The sequence below is a fragment of the Schistocerca americana genome, chromosome 5, assembly GCF_021461395.2.
Source record: "Schistocerca americana isolate TAMUIC-IGC-003095 chromosome 5, iqSchAmer2.1, whole genome shotgun sequence".
NCBI lineage: Eukaryota > Metazoa > Arthropoda > Insecta > Orthoptera > Acrididae > Schistocerca > Schistocerca americana.
The window spans coordinates 585,137,838-585,158,109 of record NC_060123.1 but is presented as its reverse complement, the minus strand read 5'-3'; the positions used below and the strand labels follow the sequence as shown (position 1 = coordinate 585,158,109).

The 20,272-nt window shown below is 45.9% G+C and overlaps 1 protein-coding gene across 1 annotated transcript in view; it reads right to left on the bottom strand.

Moving 5' to 3' along the window:
- The window catches only part of LOC124616557 (monocarboxylate transporter 2-like), a 51,471-nt gene that overhangs the window by 13,906 nt on the left and 17,293 nt on the right, over window positions 1–20,272 (bottom strand). The window contains exons 4-5 of the mRNA XM_047144876.1: window positions 19,808–20,125; window positions 5,121–5,312 (exon numbers count right to left, since the gene is read on the bottom strand). Of these exons, the coding sequence (XP_047000832.1) occupies window positions 5,121–5,312; window positions 19,808–20,125 (510 nt within the window). The remainder of the gene's footprint in view (window positions 1–5,120; window positions 5,313–19,807; window positions 20,126–20,272) is intronic.

The window sequence follows — 20,272 nt, the reverse complement described above, 5'->3', positions numbered from 1 at the left end:
ATCTATCCCTTTTGCCTTATTTGACCTTAAGTCTTATAAAGCTCTTTTAAATTCTAATTCTATTACTGGATCCCATATCTGTTCAATTTCGACCCCTGTTTCTTCTTCTGTCAAATCTTTCTCCTCACTGAGGCCTTCAATGTACTTTTTCCACCTATGCACTCGCTCCTCTGTATTTAACAGTGGAATCCCATTGCACGCTTTATGTAACTACGCTTGCTTTTAATTTCATCGAAGGTTGCTGTGACTTTCCTATATACTGAGTTAGTCCCTCCGACAATCAATTCTTTTTCCATTTCTTCACATTTTTCATGCAGCCATTTCGTCTTAGCTTCCCTGTGATTCCTATTTATTTCATTCCTCAGCGATTTGTGTACTGTATTCCAGAATTTCGCCGGACATTTCTGTACTTCCTCCTTTCATCGATCACATGAAGTATTTCTTGTGTTACACTTTATTTCTTCGCATTTAACTTATTGTACTTATGTCTTTGTTTTCACCCTCTGTGATTGCCCTTTTAGAGATTGTCCTTTCTCTTCAACTGTACTGCCTACTGAGCTATTATTTACTGCAGTATCTATAGCCGTAGATAACTTCTTGCGTATCTCGTCATTCCTTAGTACTTCTGTATCCCATTTCTTTGCATATTGATTCTTCCTGATCAATCTCTTAAACTTCAGCCCACTCTTCATCAGTCTGTCTGTGTCTACATCTGCTCCTTGGTGCACCTTACAATCCAGTATCTGATCATGAAGTAATCTAAATAAAATCTTCCTGTATGTCCCGGTCTTTTCCAAGTATACCTCCTCCTCTTGAACACAGTATTCGCTATTAATAGTTGAAATTTACTGCAGAACTCAATTAGTCTTTCTCCTCTCTCATTCATTCTGCCAGGCCCATATTCTGGCGTAATCCTTTCTTCTACTCCTTCCCTTACAACCGCATTCCAGCCCCCCCTCCCCAATAACTATTAGATTTTCATCCCCTCTTTTGTACTGAATTTCCCCTTCACTATGCTCATGTACTATCTCTGTCTCTTCATCTTCAGCTTGTAATGTCGCCATGTATACCTGAACTATCGTTGTTGGTATTGGTTTGCTGTCGTTTCTGATGAGAACAACTTTATCACTGAACTGTTCACAGTAAAACACTTCTGCCCTACCTTCCTATTCGTAACGAATCCTGCACCCGTTTTAAAATATTCTGCTGCTGTTGATATTACCCTATACTCATCTGACCAGAAATTCTTGTCTTCTTTCCATTTCACTTCATTGATCCCCACTATATCTAGATTGGGCCTTTGCATTTTCCTTTTGAGAGTTTCTAACTTCCCTACCACGTTCGAATGAAGTACCGAGATCGTTTTTTGATTACTACCCAAAGACGCTACGCCTAGACAACGAATGCTTTCATCAGCTCTTACCGCCTGAAACCTGTACTCATCTGATCGGTCCATGCAGCCCAGGCCAGGCGCTGCAGGCGAAGTCGTCTGCTGCCATAGGCGATTGACTCCAGATTTCACTGCACTGTCCCAAGGGATACAGATACATTCGTCGTACGTCCCACATTGCCTTCTGGATTTATTGATACAGCGTTGCTTGTCTGTTAGCACTGACAACTATACGCAAACGCCTCTGGTCCCGATTGTCAAGTGAAGGCCGTCGGCCACTGCGTTGTCCGTGATGAGAGGTGATGCCTGAAATTTGTATTCTCGTCAGGCTCTTGACACTGAGGAATTCGACATATTGAGTTACCTACAACTATTTACTATTAAAAACAGTCTTGATCACAATTTATTTAGCACGGTGACCGGTTTCGACCACTACTGTTGTCATCTTCAGACCAATGAGTAACAACCTCCATCTGCTAGAGAATCAGTAGTGATCAGCTGTGATCTCTAGCAGAATGAGGTTCTTGCTCATTGGTCTGAAGATGACCACAGTAGTGATTGAAACCGGTCACCGTACTAAATAAATAGTGATCAAGACTGTTTTTAATAGTAAATATTTGTAACATATTGATCACTGTCACTCCCATAATGTAATCAAAAGTAATTACCTACAACTGTACCATGCGTTTAACTCCAACTACCATCCCGTGTTGAAAGTCTGTTAATTCACGTCGTGCGGCCATAATCAAATGGTTCAAATGGTTCTGAGCACTATGGGACTTAACATCTGAGGTCGTCAGTCTCCTAGACTTAGAACTACTTGAACCTAACTAACCTAAGGACATCACACACATCCATGCCCGAGGCAGGATACGAACCTGTAACCGTAGCAGCAGCGCGGGTCCAAACTGAAGCGCCTAGAACCGCTCGGTCCCAAGGCCGGCGCGGCCATAATTATGTCTGGAACCTTTTCATATAAATCGCCAGAGTACAAATGACATCTCCGCCAACGCACTGCCCTTTTATACCTTGTGTACGCGAAACTACCTCAATATGTATATGTGCATATTGCTATCCCATGATTTTCGTCGCCTCAGTGTATACGGGTGGTCTGGTGTCGTGGATAGCAAGTGAACATTTAAATAAGCCACTTTTTCAGCATTTCACATCCGTTGGGCTGTTTGAGTGGACATGTGGAGAACATAAGCCAGACCCTTCTACCACCAATGTTCCCCGTTATCTCCTACTATGCTCACGACTACCAGTTGTTCCTGTTTCAAGGTGTCTTCAAATTAGTGTTAAAAATTTCATTGCGTTATAAAGGTGGGCTTGATTGACCGCTATGGCGGATGGTGGTCTAGGTGGGTTGTGGTCAGGATGATAGAATACCACAACCCCAGAAGTGGGTTGCAGTGGTATGGTGACTGGGAAACTCTTAGGCGTCGAAGCAGACGTCAGAGAAACAACACTGGAGAACCATTCGATTGTTGCTCAAAGTACATCCACTGTGTCGTTGTCCGAGAATGCCAGCGGCCACTGGACATAAAAAGTGCAACTCCACTCGAGGTGCGTACGGCACTCACCACGCGGCAGTGTGGAATGGCAAGTCAGCTGATCCAGCACTGCATCAACGACGCTGGTTAAGGGCCGTTAGCAGCGCAGGGTGAGTGCGGCCAAGGCGCGTATAATCACACTAGTGCCTCCGCTCGAGGTTTGGATGTTATGTTGTTCTCCCGTAGCATCGGAAGAAGGTGACTGGTTGAGTCATGTGGAACTGTAGACTAGTAGACTCGTGGGACGAACATAGATCCCTACGAGAGAATGATGGTCAGCAGACTGCTATACTTTTGACTGAAAATGAATGATATTTACATCGGCTTGGTGCGTACTTGTTTTGATATTGCATCAGTTCCGCTCACATAAGCCATAACAAGTCAGTGTCTCAGATGTGAAGTAACTGGGCCATCGTAGCTGCAAAGGATCCGATTTCCTGCTGCGTCGTTGATATTTCCACTGTGGCTGTAGTATCTGTGTGGTATCGGAGGACAGTTCTTGCTGTATCATCAGGTAGCCCACGATGCAATACGTTCAGTCAGCTTCGGTCATTATGCGAAGCAACGGAGGGCTACGTAAGAAATAATGTGGAATATAAAACACCGGCAAAGGTTATAGCGTCACAGTCACTTCGCATTCAGTACACATTCTTTGTTGAATAATTGACGTCTACCCGTCCATTAATTAATGTATACCATCTGATTTTAGACGTCCGTTGAATTTCTGTTTTAGTCTATCGAAGCATGATATGGAACACTAGTTCGAATTTCTCAACTCTTGATAGTGCATTTAATGAATTCTGGGATGAGTTGCTCACCTTTTATGTGTAAAAACGTATTGCCTTAACAAAAGTATTGCCGAGATTTCGCCGGCCATTGTGGCCGTGCGGTTCTAGGCGCTTCAGTCTGGAACCGCGTGACCGCTACGGTTGCAGGTTCGAATCCTGCCTCGGGCATGGATGTGTGTGATGTCGTTAGGTTAGTTAGGTTTAAGTAGTTCTAAGTTCTAGAGGACTGATGACCCCAGACGTTAAGTCCCATAGTGCTCAGGGCCATTTGAACCAGTTTGCAGAGATTTCAGTATTGTTGAAGCATTATTAATTCTTTTTTAAAACTGAAATCAAATACTGAGGAATGTAAACTGAAATTTATTTCACATTTACAGTTGTTGCTCATTTATTGTCTGCTGAATTATTTCAGCGCTTTTGTGTCCGCTCCTGATATAAACGTGTAATCCAAGAACAACGAAAGACAGTTGTGAGCAGAACACGGAAGGAATGCCAATAATGATAACCAGAATATCCAGGTCCACAGGAAGACCAATTTCCAAATAGGAGCTAGACGACATCTCAAATAGATCATATAGCAGACTGCTTAAGACTCAGCTACAGCTGCTTGCCTAGCCTGCTGCTGTGAGCGGCTGAGCCCACGTGACAAACCTTTCACGCTTCTGGTGACGCTCTTCACTACTAAACTGTTCACGCCTCCGAGTCGCTATCAGTATTGTCCACTGGCGGGGATATTAAAAATGCCTTTCCTGTTTATTTTCTTATGTGTCACCAAACAGTTTCAAATGCAGAAATTAGTAACAAACAACTTTGAAAACTAAGTCAGTTAAATTTTAGTTCTATATGTATTTCATGCGGCCAACGGCCTTGCCGCAGTGGATACGCCGGTTCCCGTGAGATCACCGAAGTTAAGCGCTGTCGGGCAGGGTCGGTACTTGTATGGGTGACCATGCAGGCCTCCACGCGTTGTTGCAATTTTTCGGGGTGCACTCAGCCTCGTGATGCCAGTTGAGGAGCTACTCGACCGAATAGTAGCGGCTTCGGTCAAGAATACCATCGTAACGGCCGGGAGAGCGGTGTGCTGACCCACGCCCCTCCTATCCGCATCCACCACTGAGGATGACACAGCGGTCAGATGGTCTTGGTAGGCCACTCCTGGCCTGAAGACGGAGTGCTGTATTTCATGTGTCTTTCAGAATTGAAATCCCCCTGATAACAGCAAAATCTCGCTGAAACTTATTTCAGTAAAACAAAGTGTTTTGCATCATGGCGCAAACACAAGTCCATTATCTCCTTTGTATACATAGATTAACTGGGAGAAGAGTAGAAGTATACAATGAGTGCAAGGCCAATTTTGATTCAAAGTAATGAGCGACTTGAGCTGCTTACCTATGATGGGGCCAACTGCTAGAAGCATGATGCCGCAGATGACCATGGTGAGGCCAACACCGCCTGGCAGCTTGTGCTCGGGGCAGGCCTCGGCGACGCACAGGTTTATGTTGACGACGGCGGCGCCCCGAAAGAAGCCGCACAAGCCGCTGCACACGCACAGCGCCACCAATCCAGAAGACATGGCCACCGCTAGAAATACGGTTAGACCCAAAGAAAATTATTAGTGCTTGTGAATGGCTCTCCAAAAAATGGCTCGGAGCACCATGGGACTTAACATCTGAGGTCATCAGTCCTCTAGAACTTAGAACTACTTAAACCTAACCAACCTAAGGACATCACACACATCCATGCCCGAGACAGAATTCGAACCTGCGACAGTAGCGGTCGCGCGGTTCCAGACTGTAGCGCCTAGAGCCGCTCGGCCACTTCGACCGGCAATGGCTGTCTCAACAGTTAGTTCCCTGAGTATCAATGAAACATAACATATGGCGCTTAATGGGCTATAAACCTTCTCACATCAGCTCTTGTCTGGCTCTTAGTGACACTAAATCACAATTAATTCTACCGGCAGACATACAGGGTGTAACCGGTGTAGTTTCGGAAGTTCCATGCGGCTTTTCGCGGATGATGCTGTAGTACACAGAGAAGTTGCCGCATTAGAAAATTGCAGCAAAATGCAGGAAGATCTGCAGTGGATAGACATTTGGTGTAGGGAGTGGGAACTGACCCTTAACATAGACAAATGTCATGTATTGCGAACACATAGAAAGAAGGATCCTATATTGTATGAGAATATGATAGCATAACCAACACTGGCAGCAGTTAGTTCTGTAAAATATCTGGGAGTATGCGAACGGAACGATTTGAAGTGGAACGATCTATAAAATTAATTGTTGGTAAGGTGGGTGCCAGATTAAGATTCATTGGGAGAGTCCTTAGTAAATGTAGTCCATCAGCAAAGGAAGTGGCTTACAAAACACTCGTTCGACCTATACTTGAGTATTGCTCATCAGTGTGGGATCAGTACCTAGTCGGGTTGACAGAGCAGATAGAGAAGATCCAAAGAAGCGCTGCGCGTTTCGTCACAGGGTTATTTTGTAAGCGTGATAGCGTTACCGATATGTTTAGCAAACTCAAGTGGCAGGCTCTGCAAGAGAGGCGCTCTGCATCGCTGTGTAACTTGCTCTACAGGTTTCGAGAGGGTGCGTCTCTGGATGAGATATCGAATATATTGCTTCCTCCTACTTATACCTCCTGAGGAGACCACGAATGTAAAATTAGAGAGATTCGAGCGCGCACGGAGGCTTTCCGGCAGTCATTCTTGCCGCGAACCGTACGCGACTGGAACAGGAAAGGGAGGTAATGACAGTGGCTCGTAAAGCGCCCTCCGCCACACACCGTTGGGTGGCTTGCGGAGTGGAAATGTAGATGTAGAATTGCAGATACATTCATGTTCAGAGAAAGCAGAACGTCTTGAACGACTAAAAATAGGACACTGATATTCACATGACATGTACATTAGTATGGTCTCCTGCAATGATTAGTATTTCAGCCATCTCGGATTAGCGTGTGTCCTGTTGCCTAGTAGGCACAAGGTCCACCATGGCCCTGGTAACTTATTCTGTGCGTATTATTATCGATGTGTATAAGGTGCGAATGGCGACCTGTGGTATAACCATCCGTGCTGCATTCATCTGGTTCCGAAGTTCATCTGTGGTGGTTGGCATTGGGTCACAATGCTCCAAACGTCATTTCACCATATCCCACACTTTTCCGATTGGCGATGAATCTGGTGATCTGGCGAGCCAGGGCCAAAGGCTGACATCCTATGACACCAAGAAGGCACGTGTTCGTCCAACAACATGTGGTCGCGCATTGTCTTGCTGAAAAATGGCTTCTGGGATGTTGTGCAGAAAGGTTATGGCAACGGGTCGCATGATGTCATTCACGTAGGTCACACTAGTCACTGTGCCCTGGGCACAAACCATCTGTGATTTGTGGTTGTAAACAATAGCATCACATACCATAAGGGCTTGTGCTGATGCTGTATGTCTTACGCTAATGCACTCACTGCGATGCAGCTCCCCCTATCTGCGGTGAGCCAAAATACGGCCACCATTTTGAAACAAGCAGAACCTGAATTCGTCCGAAGACACCATCTGATGCCATTCGAGTCCCCAGTGCCGTCGTTCCATACACCGCTGAGGTCTAGCACGTTTCAGGTAGGTGGAGAAATGGAAGACGTGCACGTTACCCATAGCGTAATAACGGTGACAGACTATCACCCTTAATAGCGTATGAAGTATTAGAGTGTTTCACCGTTGCGTCAGATATGTCCTGCAGTGCCAATGGGATGAGGTGTTGATCTTACCGGGGATGTTCTAGGTCGTTCGACGTGACCCATCTCGTCGTTTTCTACGGCCTTCAGTCAATCGTTCTGCAAAAACCCGTTACAATGTTGGAACACTTCGTCCCACACGAGTAGCAATTTCCCAGATGAATGTATTACATTCTTTCATGCCAATAATTCTGTCGTGTCCTGACATAGGTGGGAGAGGGAGAAAGGGGGTTACTGGTCAATCTGCGCTCCCGAGCGGTACAGAGCAGAAGGCAGAAGGACAATTCACAGTGAAGGCATTTGATTGTTTTCTTCTATCTGAGGCAACACTGGTACAGGCATTTACTAGAAATGTAGGTGGTGAGACTTGGTAGGAAACTCGTTGTGGAGACTCTTGGACAAACAGGATTTTGAAATAGTTGTTTATTCCAGACAGGATCAACAAATACACTGGAGGCTAGTTCTGGGGTTAGAAAAAGCATGAATAACACTGTTACAACAGAAGCCAGTGCATAAGTCCCAGGAGGGGATGCTAACCAGAGTAGTAAACACTAGCATCATCTTAAAGCAACAACGTAGTTGCAAAACAAAACATACTGAATGTGACACTGATCACTGAGGCACTCCAAGTGAGAGAGAGCAGGCTTACGCGGAGCTGGACCGAGGCTGGCTGGAGCCGACGGACGCGGATTCTGCGCCCAGATCGTCTGACTGAGAACTCCGCCAAAATGCGGAATCTAGGGGCTTTAAAGAGTCACATGAGGGCACTGTTTTTCCCACTTAAAGCCACCCAGTAAATCCCGCGGTTCCCTTGCAGGCGCCTGCCAATCACGGTTTAGTTACGTCCCCTCTACTGCTCCTAAGGCGGGGATGTTAATGCAGTTGCACTAACTACACCCGTATTTGGTATCAACATTTTTCAGCGGAAAGCTAAACGTAACTGCTCTGCCAAATAAGGCTTGCAACGTTATAGTTACACGTCATTTAGCCCTGCCCCTCGGACTCCCTAGAGTAGGGACTGCTAGGTCAACAGTTTTTGGCGTTTTCACTCTCTTTCTAACCCTTGTGAGCCTGCTGACGTTACTGTTCTCGGGGCTGGTATCAAGCTGGCTTTATACGCTAGTACGTGCCGGTTGGTTTCAAAGTTCTACCGTGGAAACCTACCACAGCGTCTAGACGACATATGAAGTTATAAGTTAATTCCCTGAAGAGTAACTAGCGCCCTGGGAGCGCGTCTGGGGCGTCTGCATTTTCGCAGAGCTCTCCCCTTACGGTTTACTTCATGTAGCAATATCTCTCCTAGTTTCGGCTGACCTCAGCATCGTCTCTGCTTCCGCGCCTTCGAACGCCTGTCCTCCTTTCTCACAGCTTCAAGATAAACACTAGAGTGGCAAGGAACAATCAATATATTACAAGGAGGCCTCTTTCAGAATCACTGATTTGACGGTACGGTTCGCGCATACGTCTGCTCAAGTCACACTGACCCGTTACCTTTGGCTTAAAGCGACAACGAGAGCAGCGGGCACACTTTACCGGTAGATGCTGTTGCACCGCAGTATCGATGTTGATCCTGAACGCCGGAGCTGTCATCGTTCAAATGCTAATCATTTCTCTAGGACAGATTATGTACATGTCCTGTGAATATGAACGTCCTATCTCAAGTCAGTCAAGGTGTTCTGTCTTTTCTGAACATGAGTGTATTGTTAGATGTGGTACCTTTATGTAGACGCATCAGTGCGTTGGTTCTATTTTGTCTATGTCAAACAGTCTTTCAGCAAACGCATAATATAATTTACTACCTCATGTCCTCTTCACGGTCGTAACTGCACCTCAAAGTGGTCTATACCTGTCAAAATAGGCTAACCGGTTTGCGTCCAAGCGTCCACACTTCAACACCTGACCTGCTGCTCAAAAGAAGATATGCATTAATATGTTGTTCTTGCCACGAATACTTGGAGGTACTACCCAACCTAAAAACACATTACTCCTAATAGCTATAAATATTAGTCTGCAAATGAAATGAATACTGATTATTGTTGTTCGGAACACTGTTCTCAGTTACCATTACAATAAAAATAGCTGCACTTTTACACGCTGTACCCAGTATATTCCGCCAGTTATTGTATAGAGAATGGTGGAGAGTACATCGCACCAATACTGTGACTTTTCTTTCATAAACTATTCGAATACTGAGGGAGGCAAAAATGATTGTTTATATGTCCCTTCCCGCGACTTAATTATTCTGCTGATCGCTACGTGACATACACGAAGAGAACTACATCGTTTATCTTACAGAGATTTCTATTTAGCTTCTCTGAGTACTTCTGTTACACTTGCGAATGGGCTGTAACAACCATTAGGACCCTATCAGCGCGTCTCTGAATTCGCCTACTTCAGATATAGGAACAACACTCCAGAGGTAATCTTACTCGTTTTTTGCATGCTATTCCTTTACAGAAACACTGCACTTTCCCCAACCAATTCCAAGAAACGTAAGCCCTCCGTTAGTCCTTCCTGTCAATATTTTTAAGTGACGGCAACATTTCAGGACCTTCCTTGGAATTAGTAGTAAGTACGTAGATGATGTGGCGCGCTGAAGAAAATGTGTTTGAATTCCTTAGGGACCGAACAGCTGAGGTCATCGGTCGCTGGACTACTTAAACTACTACTTAAACTACTTAAACTGACTTACAATATGGACAACACACACACACCCATGTCTGAGGGAGCACTCCAACCTCGGCGGGAGGGACCGCGCAATCCATGACATGGCGCCTCTAACCGCGCGGTCTCTCCGTGGGGCCGCGCTGCAATGTTCACCTCTAATCTAGTAAACAGACCCAACTGGGTTCTCTTTTTTACATTCACATTTATCCACATTTTCAAGAAACTGTCATTCATTACACCGAGTGGAAATTTTGCCACGCCGCTCTCCAATTCCTTCAAAAGAACTGCACCTCTTAGTGCGTAATGTAATTTTTTATTTGTGAATACGAATAAACAGATAGGGATATAATATGGACACTTACAGTGAATTATGGAACGTATTTGCTTACTTCTTACAGCTCACCACATATTTCTCTTGGAAAACCACATACACAAAGCAATATAAAATATCACATTTTCAAAACCCAGTAGTCTCCCTTTGCGACGAATAAATTTGAGATTTGACACAAAGGTGCCTACCACCTTCTTCTGTAACAGTACAAAAGAGTGGTGCCCTGCGACGTCACTTTGGGTTCGAAGATGCGTTACACCGAAAGGTTTCGACACATGCAAAAACAAAAGGGCTACAACCCAGAAGTTCATGTGACGTGTAATGTTGGTTAATGATATCACAATGGATTGGCACAAATTTCACCACAATTCTGCTCACTTCCACAGTGGACGTGTCACATGTAGGGAAGGTCGTCACATTCCGTTTTATCCATATTGCACCCCCACTTTCGATGCCTCTGCGACGTAGGTCAGAACCGCTACACCAACATTACAATCACGCAGTTCTTTTGTGGGTGGCCGTGGAAAGCATTTCAGATACACAGTCGCTCAGTATCAACACAAAAGATCTTCAGGTGGATCCATAAAGGGCGTCAATCAAACAACTCCTTCGCTTAGCGCAGTCATCTCCACACATTCTGCGGTCGAAAAAGACAGTTCACAGTGCGACGAGCAGCAGGACGAAGCTCTTGACAACGTTCGACGTTGCTGCCACCTCCAGGACGATCCAACCCCACTCTAAGGACATCACAGTGCTGTAACTCCACTGAACGTGATCTGAACCCATTACAGTGTACTGAGTCAGCAATTTTGCTCTGGTAAACAGGCTGGAACCACTACGGACCAAACCCTTTCGAAGAAATTTGAATGTGTTCCGAAGTGGCAAAGGGTATTTATGGTATTTCAACCTTTCTGTTTCGCGCCCTTCTGAGGAGTGATCATGGGGACAACATTGACATACGTGTGAATAAAATGGCGAAGTGGCCCACAAAGAGCTCCAGTTCGGCGATACCCATGGTACAAGCCGCTCAACTTTGTTGATCACATGAAAAATGCGGGCAGACAACCCCATCGACATTTCTTAGGTGGGGTTGCCTGACCTCAGGCGCTAGAGCAGCAGTGGAGCAGCACTCAGCTAAATGGGTCTTGAAGTCTCAGACTGGCACATTTTTAACGTGCATAACAGAAGTGCTTGAGTGGCACCGAGGTGAGCTGTGCTGGGGCTCGTGTTGGTGCTGTCTGCAGGTTTCCGCCCTTTGTTGGAGGCCAGACGATATCGTTTACATGGCATGGTTACGGTTGTTTGTCTTCTTCTCGTGTTGACTGGGGCCACTCGGTTTCGCAAGCGTCGCCTGTCCGCTAGTGGCAGCAGCGGTTCTTATCGATATGTAGTGACTGTTGTCCTGTCTTTGGGGTGACGTCGTTGTTTATCCGGGTCGTGTGAGTGTGCCAGTTCAGTTGGGGACTCAGAAGGAGCCAGGTCCGTGCAGTGCCTAGAACGCGCCGGGAGCACTGGCGGCACGCATGTGGTAGCGAGGGTGCACGACCTCGTCGTAAACCGGATCCAGCAAGCTTTAAGATGAGTGCATTTCAATCCAAGTAGAGAAACCTCCACCACTGCGATATCTCGCGATTCTCCAATGACTTGGGTTCGTGTTGCTGCTCGTCGTGCCGCCGAGGTGAAGAGCAGCGAGTGGAGTGCTTGGGGAAGGCGGATCTGACTAGTTTTCCTCGACTTCTTATTACTGTTTACTGTGTTCAAATGGTGACATTTTGTTGAGTTCAACCTGCGGTAATTTTTCTTGGGTGGTGGCCGCTAACGCTCTAGTTACCTGCCCTGGGGGTTAGTGTATGTAAGTGTACGTTTCGTCGTCTTGCCGCTGCTGTCCAGTAAGGCGTGTATTTTGATAGCTTTCTTAATTGCAGGCCGGTTGAGGATTCTTCTACTCTGGTGGTACGGGTTCCTTTCTCGTTCCGGGAACTCTAAACACAGTACTCTGGGACGTAGTGCAGACCACGGGTTGCGGCTTTGGCGTATTGTTCCACCATTGCATTTCGTTTATCGGACGTCAGGTAGCTTCAGCAAGGTTATCACTAGTTATTCGTTAGACTGTCACTAGTCTGAGCTACCATCTTGTGAAGTGAATGCAACACTTGGCTGCCTATCTCATCACCGGCGAAAGTATTTGTTGCCGGACCATCTCAGAGGTCGACTTCTGGAGCATCGACTCCTGGAGCACCGTCTGGATCCGTTGCTTGTTTTATTAATTAACTTCTGCTATTGTATTTCCTATTTTACAGCAGGTTTCAAATTTTTTTTATATTATTGCCTTACCTGGCGTGTAAGGCCTTCAGCTGTGATTGTGGTCATTTGCCTTAAAATTCTAATTTGGTATTTGTAATTTAGCAGCAAGTCTTAAAACTTTATTTACTGCCGTTCCTGGCATCTGATGCCTTCTGCTGTGTTTGTGGCGAATTACCTTAATATTTCAATACCTGGAAGTTGTAAATTGCAGCGAGTTCTTAAACAGTTCTTAATTTATTGTCATTCGTGGCGTGTAAGGTCTTCAGCTGTGATTGTGGTCGCTTGCCTCAAAATTTTAATTTGGTATTTGTATTTATGCAGTAAGCCTTTAGAACCTTATTTACTGACATTCGTGGCGTCTGATGCCATCTGCTGTGTTTGTGGCGACTTGCCTTTAATATTTCAATGCCTGCAATTTGTAAGTTGCAGCGAGTTTTAAGCAATTCTTAATTTATTGCCATTCTTGGCGTGTAAGACCTTCTGCCCAGATCACAGTTGCTTGCTTTTAAAACATTATCTGTTGTGTCTGTATTTAATGGTGATTTGCTACAGTGTAACTGACTGGAAATACTATTATTTACACTAGTGTTTATTCCTTCGTTAATAACGTGTGGTATGTTTTATTTATTGTTGAGTCAGGAGGTACTGGTTTAAAATAATTTGTGCTCAACTGTAAAAGGCAACCAATAGTAACTGATTACGGCCCCGTCCACAATCGTAACTGAATCCTTCCTTCCCTTGACCACGTTTTACGGGACTTTTGCCGAACTGCAGTGTCTTATAGGGACATTTTGCCGTTTTATTTACACATGTGTCAATGTTGCACCCCTCTGTGAAACAGGACGGCTGAAAAACTACAAACCCCCTCTGCTATTTCGGATCACGTTCAAATTTCGTTGAATGGTTTCGAATGGTTCCTAGTGATGCAATCACTCTATACCATAACAAAAATTGCGCTGTACTTCATTCCGAATGGGACGGGCCACATTCAGTGGAGTTGCAACCTCACTTTGTCCAAAGAGTAGGGTTGAATTGTTCAGGGGGTGAAAGCAGGGTCGTCCTGTTGCTCGTCGCAATGCGACATGTCGTTTTCAGCCGTAAAGTACATTCACATTCAGGAAAAAACAGAACGCCTTGAAATACTAGACGAGTACATTCACATTCAGGAAAAAACAGAACGCCTTGAAATACTAGACGAAGGAACTTCTTCTTTACAAGACCTATACATTAGTATGTTTTGCAGAAATGATTAGCGTCTGAAACATGTCGGGTTGCGGGTGCAAGGTTAACATCGTTATCGTGTGCAACACCATCTGCTGGTAAAATGTGCCGGCGGCTCTCGTTGTGGCTCTAAACCGAAAGTAATAGATCAGTGTGACGAGCTGACGTGCAGGATGCCTCGCAGACTTATGCGCGAACTGTACCATCAGGTAAGTGAGATTGAAAAATGGTTCATTGTTGGCATGAGAGAATGTGATGTATCCACGCTGGAAATTGCGGCTCATGTGGGACGAAGTGTATCGGCAGAGCAACTAGTGTGTACAGATTGGTTTACGGAAGGCCGTAGAACACAACGAGATGGGTCACGTCGCACCTCCTCTGCCCGGAGATGAACGACACCTGATCGGAATGGCACTGCAGGACAGATCTGCATCTTCCTCGGCTCTGGAGGAACAGTGGAATAGTGTAACACATCGTCCTCTATCCAGGTTGACAGTCTCTCACCATTTATTACGGTCACGTTGTCCACTTCTCCACCTATCTTTGACGAATATCCTGAAACACATTAAATGGCAACTATGTATGCAAGAACGTCACTGGGGACAGGACAGGCAACAGATATTGTTTTCGGCCGAATTCAGGATTTGTTTGTTTGAAAACGATGGTCGCATTTTGTTTCACCGTAGACGAGGAGGAGGAGGGGGGGGGGGGGGGGGGAGTCACTGCATTACCATAACACGTACAGCATAAAGGCAAGGCCTTACAGTGTATTTCGTACAACCACAAATCACAGATGGTGTGTGTCCATGGCACTGAGTCTACGTGGATGACGTCCTGCGACCCATAGCCATATCCTTTCTGCACAACACCCCAGACGACATGTTTCAGTAAGACAATGTACGACCACATGGTGCTCCACAAACACGTGCCTTCTTGGTGTCACAGGATGTCAGCATTTTGCCCTGGCCCGCCAGTCACCAGATTTGTCGCCAATCGAAAACGTGTGGGATATGGTGAAACGACAGGTGCAGCGTTGTGACACAATGCCAACTACCACAGATGAACTTTAGAACAGGGTGAATGCAGCATGGGTGGCAATACCACAGGACGCCATTGGCGCCATTTAGGCGTCGATGCTATCATGCATGGAACAAGTTATCAGGGCAAATGGCGAACTCTGTCACTAGTAGGTAACAGGACACATGCTTAACCGAAGTGACTGAAATGCTCCTCGTTTCTGCAGAACATGCTAATCTACATGTTCTGTTAATATTAGTCTTTCAAGTTGTTCTGTTTTTCTGGACTTTATGTGAGAATCAACGCTGCAAGGGAAGGAGAGATTTCATTGAAGACCACTGTGCCTCTTATTGAGGGCTTATCGTGTCGATTCTGAGTGACGCTGTACCTGAAACGTTCATTTCGGCCACCCATACGAAAACCGCGTGATTTTAATCCTGGGTGACGAGGTTCTGACCTCCATCGCAGATGCCTAAAGGGAAGGGGTGCAATGTGGGCAGGAGTGGGTGTGACACGTTCACGATGGCACTGGAAAAAATTTTGGTAAAATTCAGTGCCAATGCGACATCAGTAACCTACCTCAAAAAATGGCTCTAAGCACTATGGGACTTAACATCTGAGGTCATCAGTCCCCTAGGCTAGCTAACCGAAGGACAACATACACATCCATGCCCAAGGCAGTATTCGAACCTGCGACCGTAGCAGCAGCGCGGTTCCAGACTGAAGCGCCTAGAACCGCCCATACACCTACCTTACACCTCACAAGAACTTGTGAGCTGTGGCCTTTTTTTCTCGTGTGCTTCGACACCTTGCTGTATGAAGTATCGCTGAGACCAGGGCTGACCCCGCAGGGCGCCACATGCTTGCACCATTACATAGGGAAGTTTTAGACATCTTTAAGCCAAATTTCAAGCTTATGCGTCGCAATGGAAGACACTTACGCAGTTTAGAAAACGTGATACTTTTCTTTGCGCAGTGTATCCCTGACGATCAGACAGTCATATGTATTTACTGACTGCACCGCTTCGACCAAGAGTACTTATCATAATCCTAACGTGTGGACATTTGGTGCCTAGTACAAAACACATAATTCACAGGCCTCAATTATCAGCTCTTTTGCAGTTTGTTTCAGACAGCCAGAAAACAACGAGTTCAGACGAGGTTGTTGGAATATATGTCCTCAAAAATTTAGTCCTTAAAAGTACTCCGTGTTCATGAAGACCTCCTCTAGTTTTAGATCAACATAAAAGACAAAATCAGTTATCTACCTTACTCATTTGCCTTAACACAGTCTGAAATACAAGGTATCCAAAAATAGTATCAACCATAAGCATTTTAGCGTGTTGGTTCCTGGTGACAATTAGCGAGGAACCCAAACAGTTTTGAATAACAGAATGCGCGAGTATTGCATTGTTATTATCCAGCTTGCGACGACATATACGCAAAATGGCGACACTTGGGCTTAAAGCGCTTGGCGTTCTGCAGTTTTCTAAGGGTGAATATGTAATTTCAATTCAACGTACGTTTCGTTTAAAGCTTAATTGTGGTCCCCCATGCGTCAAAAACATCCGCCTGCGGTGCAGTGATTTCGAAACGACCGTATTTTTGTAAAGAGACAGCACGGCGTGACCAAAAGAGTCTGAAGAGTATTTTGACCGTGTCAGAGCATCTCACCTCCATAGTTGTAAAATGTCTGTTCGGAAATCAGCTGCCAAAGACAACAGTGTGGAAAGTTCCAAGAAAACGTTGTTTCATGCGTTCACACCAGGTTACAGTCGGTACAGGCTTTAAAGCCGATAACTATAATGTATGTTATAACATTACAAGTGAAGTGTTGAGGCGGGAGGATGACGTTCTCGATCATCTGGTGTTAAGTGATGAAGCACCTTTTTCTCTAAGTGCCGGCCGCTGTGGCCGAGCGCTTCTAGTCGCTTCAGTCCGGAACCATTCGAATCCTGCCTCGGGCATGGATGTATGTGATGTCCTTAGGTTAGTTAGATTTCAGTAGTTCTAAGTCTACGGGATCGATTACATGAGATGTTAAGTCCCATAGTGCATAGAGCCATTTGAACCATTTTTTTTTCTTCTAAGTGGGAAGAAAAACACCCATAATGTTCGTATGTGGCGGTCAGATCAACCTTATGAACGTGCACAGTATCAAAGACATTTTCCAAAATTAAACATTTTCCGCGCTGTGTCCCGACACTAAATGTGCGAACCATTTTATTTCGCTGAAATTACGGTAACATGGGTGGCTCATCTGCATATGTTGCAGAAAAGTGCCCTCCCCAATTCAAATGTGAACCTGAAAACTTTATTTGGGAACAAAATGGCACTCCTCATTAGCATCTCTGTGCACGAGAGTGATCGGTCATCGAAGTCCGTGACCGTTGGATTGATCGTCATTCTTCGTACTGCAGAGCGCCTTTCCGCTGCCCACCACGTTCACCTGACACAACGCCATGCGACTTCTTCATTGGGATATATAAAAGACTTTGCCTACGTACCGCCTCTACCTAATTATTTGCCAGAGATTGAGAATTTAAGAGGCTGTTGCTTCCATTACTCCATACTTATTGGCTAAAGTATGAGAAGATTTTAGGCTATACATGAGCCATATAATATTTCTAAGAAAACCTAGGTCAGTTTACCTTCAATTTGATGTATGAATTGTTGCAAGAAGTCTAAATGCAACCATTATAATGTGCCATTGAATCTCGGACGTACGTTTCTGGGCACTCTATACACAAATGTTGCTCAGTACATATGCAAATCAGTTTCCTTTCCACCGAACTTTGATGGCTGTGAACCATATTGTAAATAAAAGAAATATTTACACACTGCTGGAAAAAAGTGCATGATTTTGACACGATGACGGCATATTCTACCTGGGGAGTAGTAGATGTAATGACAGTGGTTTCAATGTCGTCCTTCAGCATAGTGGCATAGTTACCAGAGCGCCATCTGTGTCTAGCCTTTAGTAGGAAATGCTCACAACCAGAAGGCACATTGTGGTGCAAACGTGTGAAACATGCAGGCAACTATGCCAAGGAGACGCATACGTGCTTCCTATAGCCATCTGAGCAAGGACTCAAATTGCGAACTTCCAAGTGGCTAGATGGTCCTTTTGGAGACTAGGTTGGACGTGCTGCGTCAGTTGTGCAACGATGCTGGTATCAGCGGCCACGCGAACATCCTTACACCCACAGAAGAGGTTCCGGTGTCCACGCTACACAGACGCCCACCTGATTGTCGTATTGTATGGGCAGCAGTGGCAGATCGCATAGCTACCACTGCACAGATAACAGGGCTTGTGACCCCAGGCGTGTTTCGAACCGCTTATTAGCACTGCAACAATGTGGACGCTCACCTCTAGACCATATTCGCTCACGCCACAACATCGAAGTGCACGGCTCGACTGATGCCGTCAGAGGTTCACTTGGAGGATGCAACGGCGCCCCGTGGTCTTCAGCGATGAAAATGGATTCTTTCTGCACACAAGTGATGGTCGTTAGAGTATACGACTTGGACGTAACGATCAATGTCTCGTAGAGTGGATTCGTCCAAGACACACTTGCCCTACCCCAGATCTTATGCTCTGAGGTGCGATAGGCTACAGCTCTCGTTCACTCTGGTGTTTCCGAAGGGGATGCTAACCAGCGCTCGATACGCGAAAAGTGTTGTCAGTCCCGTTACTTTCCGTTCTTATAACAACACGGTAACGTGTTGTTGCTACAGGATAATACTCGCGCATCCACTGCCCGTGGCAGAACGTGCTCTGCAAGATGTGCATCAACGTTTCAGGCCAGCACGATCTCCGGGCTTGTCTGCAGGTGAGCACGTGTGGGATATGATGGGACGAGAAGTGACTCTGCGACAGGTCAACCAAAAACTCGTACAGAAAGTCGTGGACAGGACAGTATTCGCCATCTGTTCCATCGACTGCATGCCAAGATCAGTACCTACATTGTTGCCCGTGGAGGCTACACTGCATACTAATATGGGACGATTCCTGATACCTTAGAACCACTTGTGCTATTAATCTGTAAATGTAATCATTTCACGTACTGCCACATGCACAGCTGCAACAACAAATCTTGAGTTACTTGGAAACATCTGAAAGGGTGTACTAATTGTTTTTTCGACAGTGTAGGTCTTCAATGACTGAATATCAGAATTTTCGTCCGCCCCCGGTAGCTGAGTGGTCAGCGCGACAGAATGTCAATCCTAAGGGCCCGGGTTCGATTCAGCCGGCCCTGTGGGCGAGCAGTTCTAGGCGCTTCAGTCCGGAACCACGCTGCTGCTGCGGTCGCAGGTTCGAATCCTGCCTCGGGCATGGATGTGTGTGATGTCCTTAGGTTAGTTAGGTTTAAGCCTAGGGGACTGATGACCTCAGATGTTAAGTCCCATAGTGCTTAGAGCCATTTGTGCCGGGTTCGATTCCCGGCTGGGCGGGAGATTTTCTCCGCTCACGGTCTGGGTGTCGTGCTGTCCTGATCATCATCACTTCATCCCCATCGACGTGCAAGTCGCCGAAGTGACGTCAAATCGAAAGACTTGCACCAGGCGAACGGTCTTCCGAATGGGAGGCCCTAGTCACACGGCATTTATTTATTTATCAGAATTTTCATAGGTATGTAAACTGAGGTGGTAGTCTATAGTTCTTGATACTAGTAGACTAAATCCAAAATTTCTGAGAGCAGAGTGCTGTCAGAAGATAGTAATCATAGTACTACATCGCGCAGACGCGCTTCACAGTCATCCACGTAGTTGACCCACTACGGCGAGTGAGGAGGAGTGACTCACCTGAGCGACAGAGGCTACTGAGGACGGAACCCACGAGGAAGGTGACGCGCGGCCGGACGTGGAACCGGTCCGTGAAGTAGTTGACGCCGAAGCGCGCCACGCAGTCGCCGACCGCCCTCATGGTGAGGACTAGCGCCGTGTCTGAAAGCGTCAGCCCGACGTGCCGCTGCAGGTAGAAGGGCAGCAGCATGCCGTAGTTGATGGTGCCGGTCACCATGGCTGCCGTCCCCACAATAACGTTCAGGTAGACGCCACTCCGCAGCAGGTCCAGGTCCATGAACGCCACGGCGCGACGCCACAGGGGTCGTTTCTCTCCATCTGACACATGAAAATCGCCCATAAGTTGTTATGGTAAGAAGCGAAATTTGAATACCTAATATTAGGAAGTTATATTTCCATCCGTTCATACGGTATAGTTCAGTATGAAACGATTAAACTGGATCAGGCCACTACTTTCCCCATATG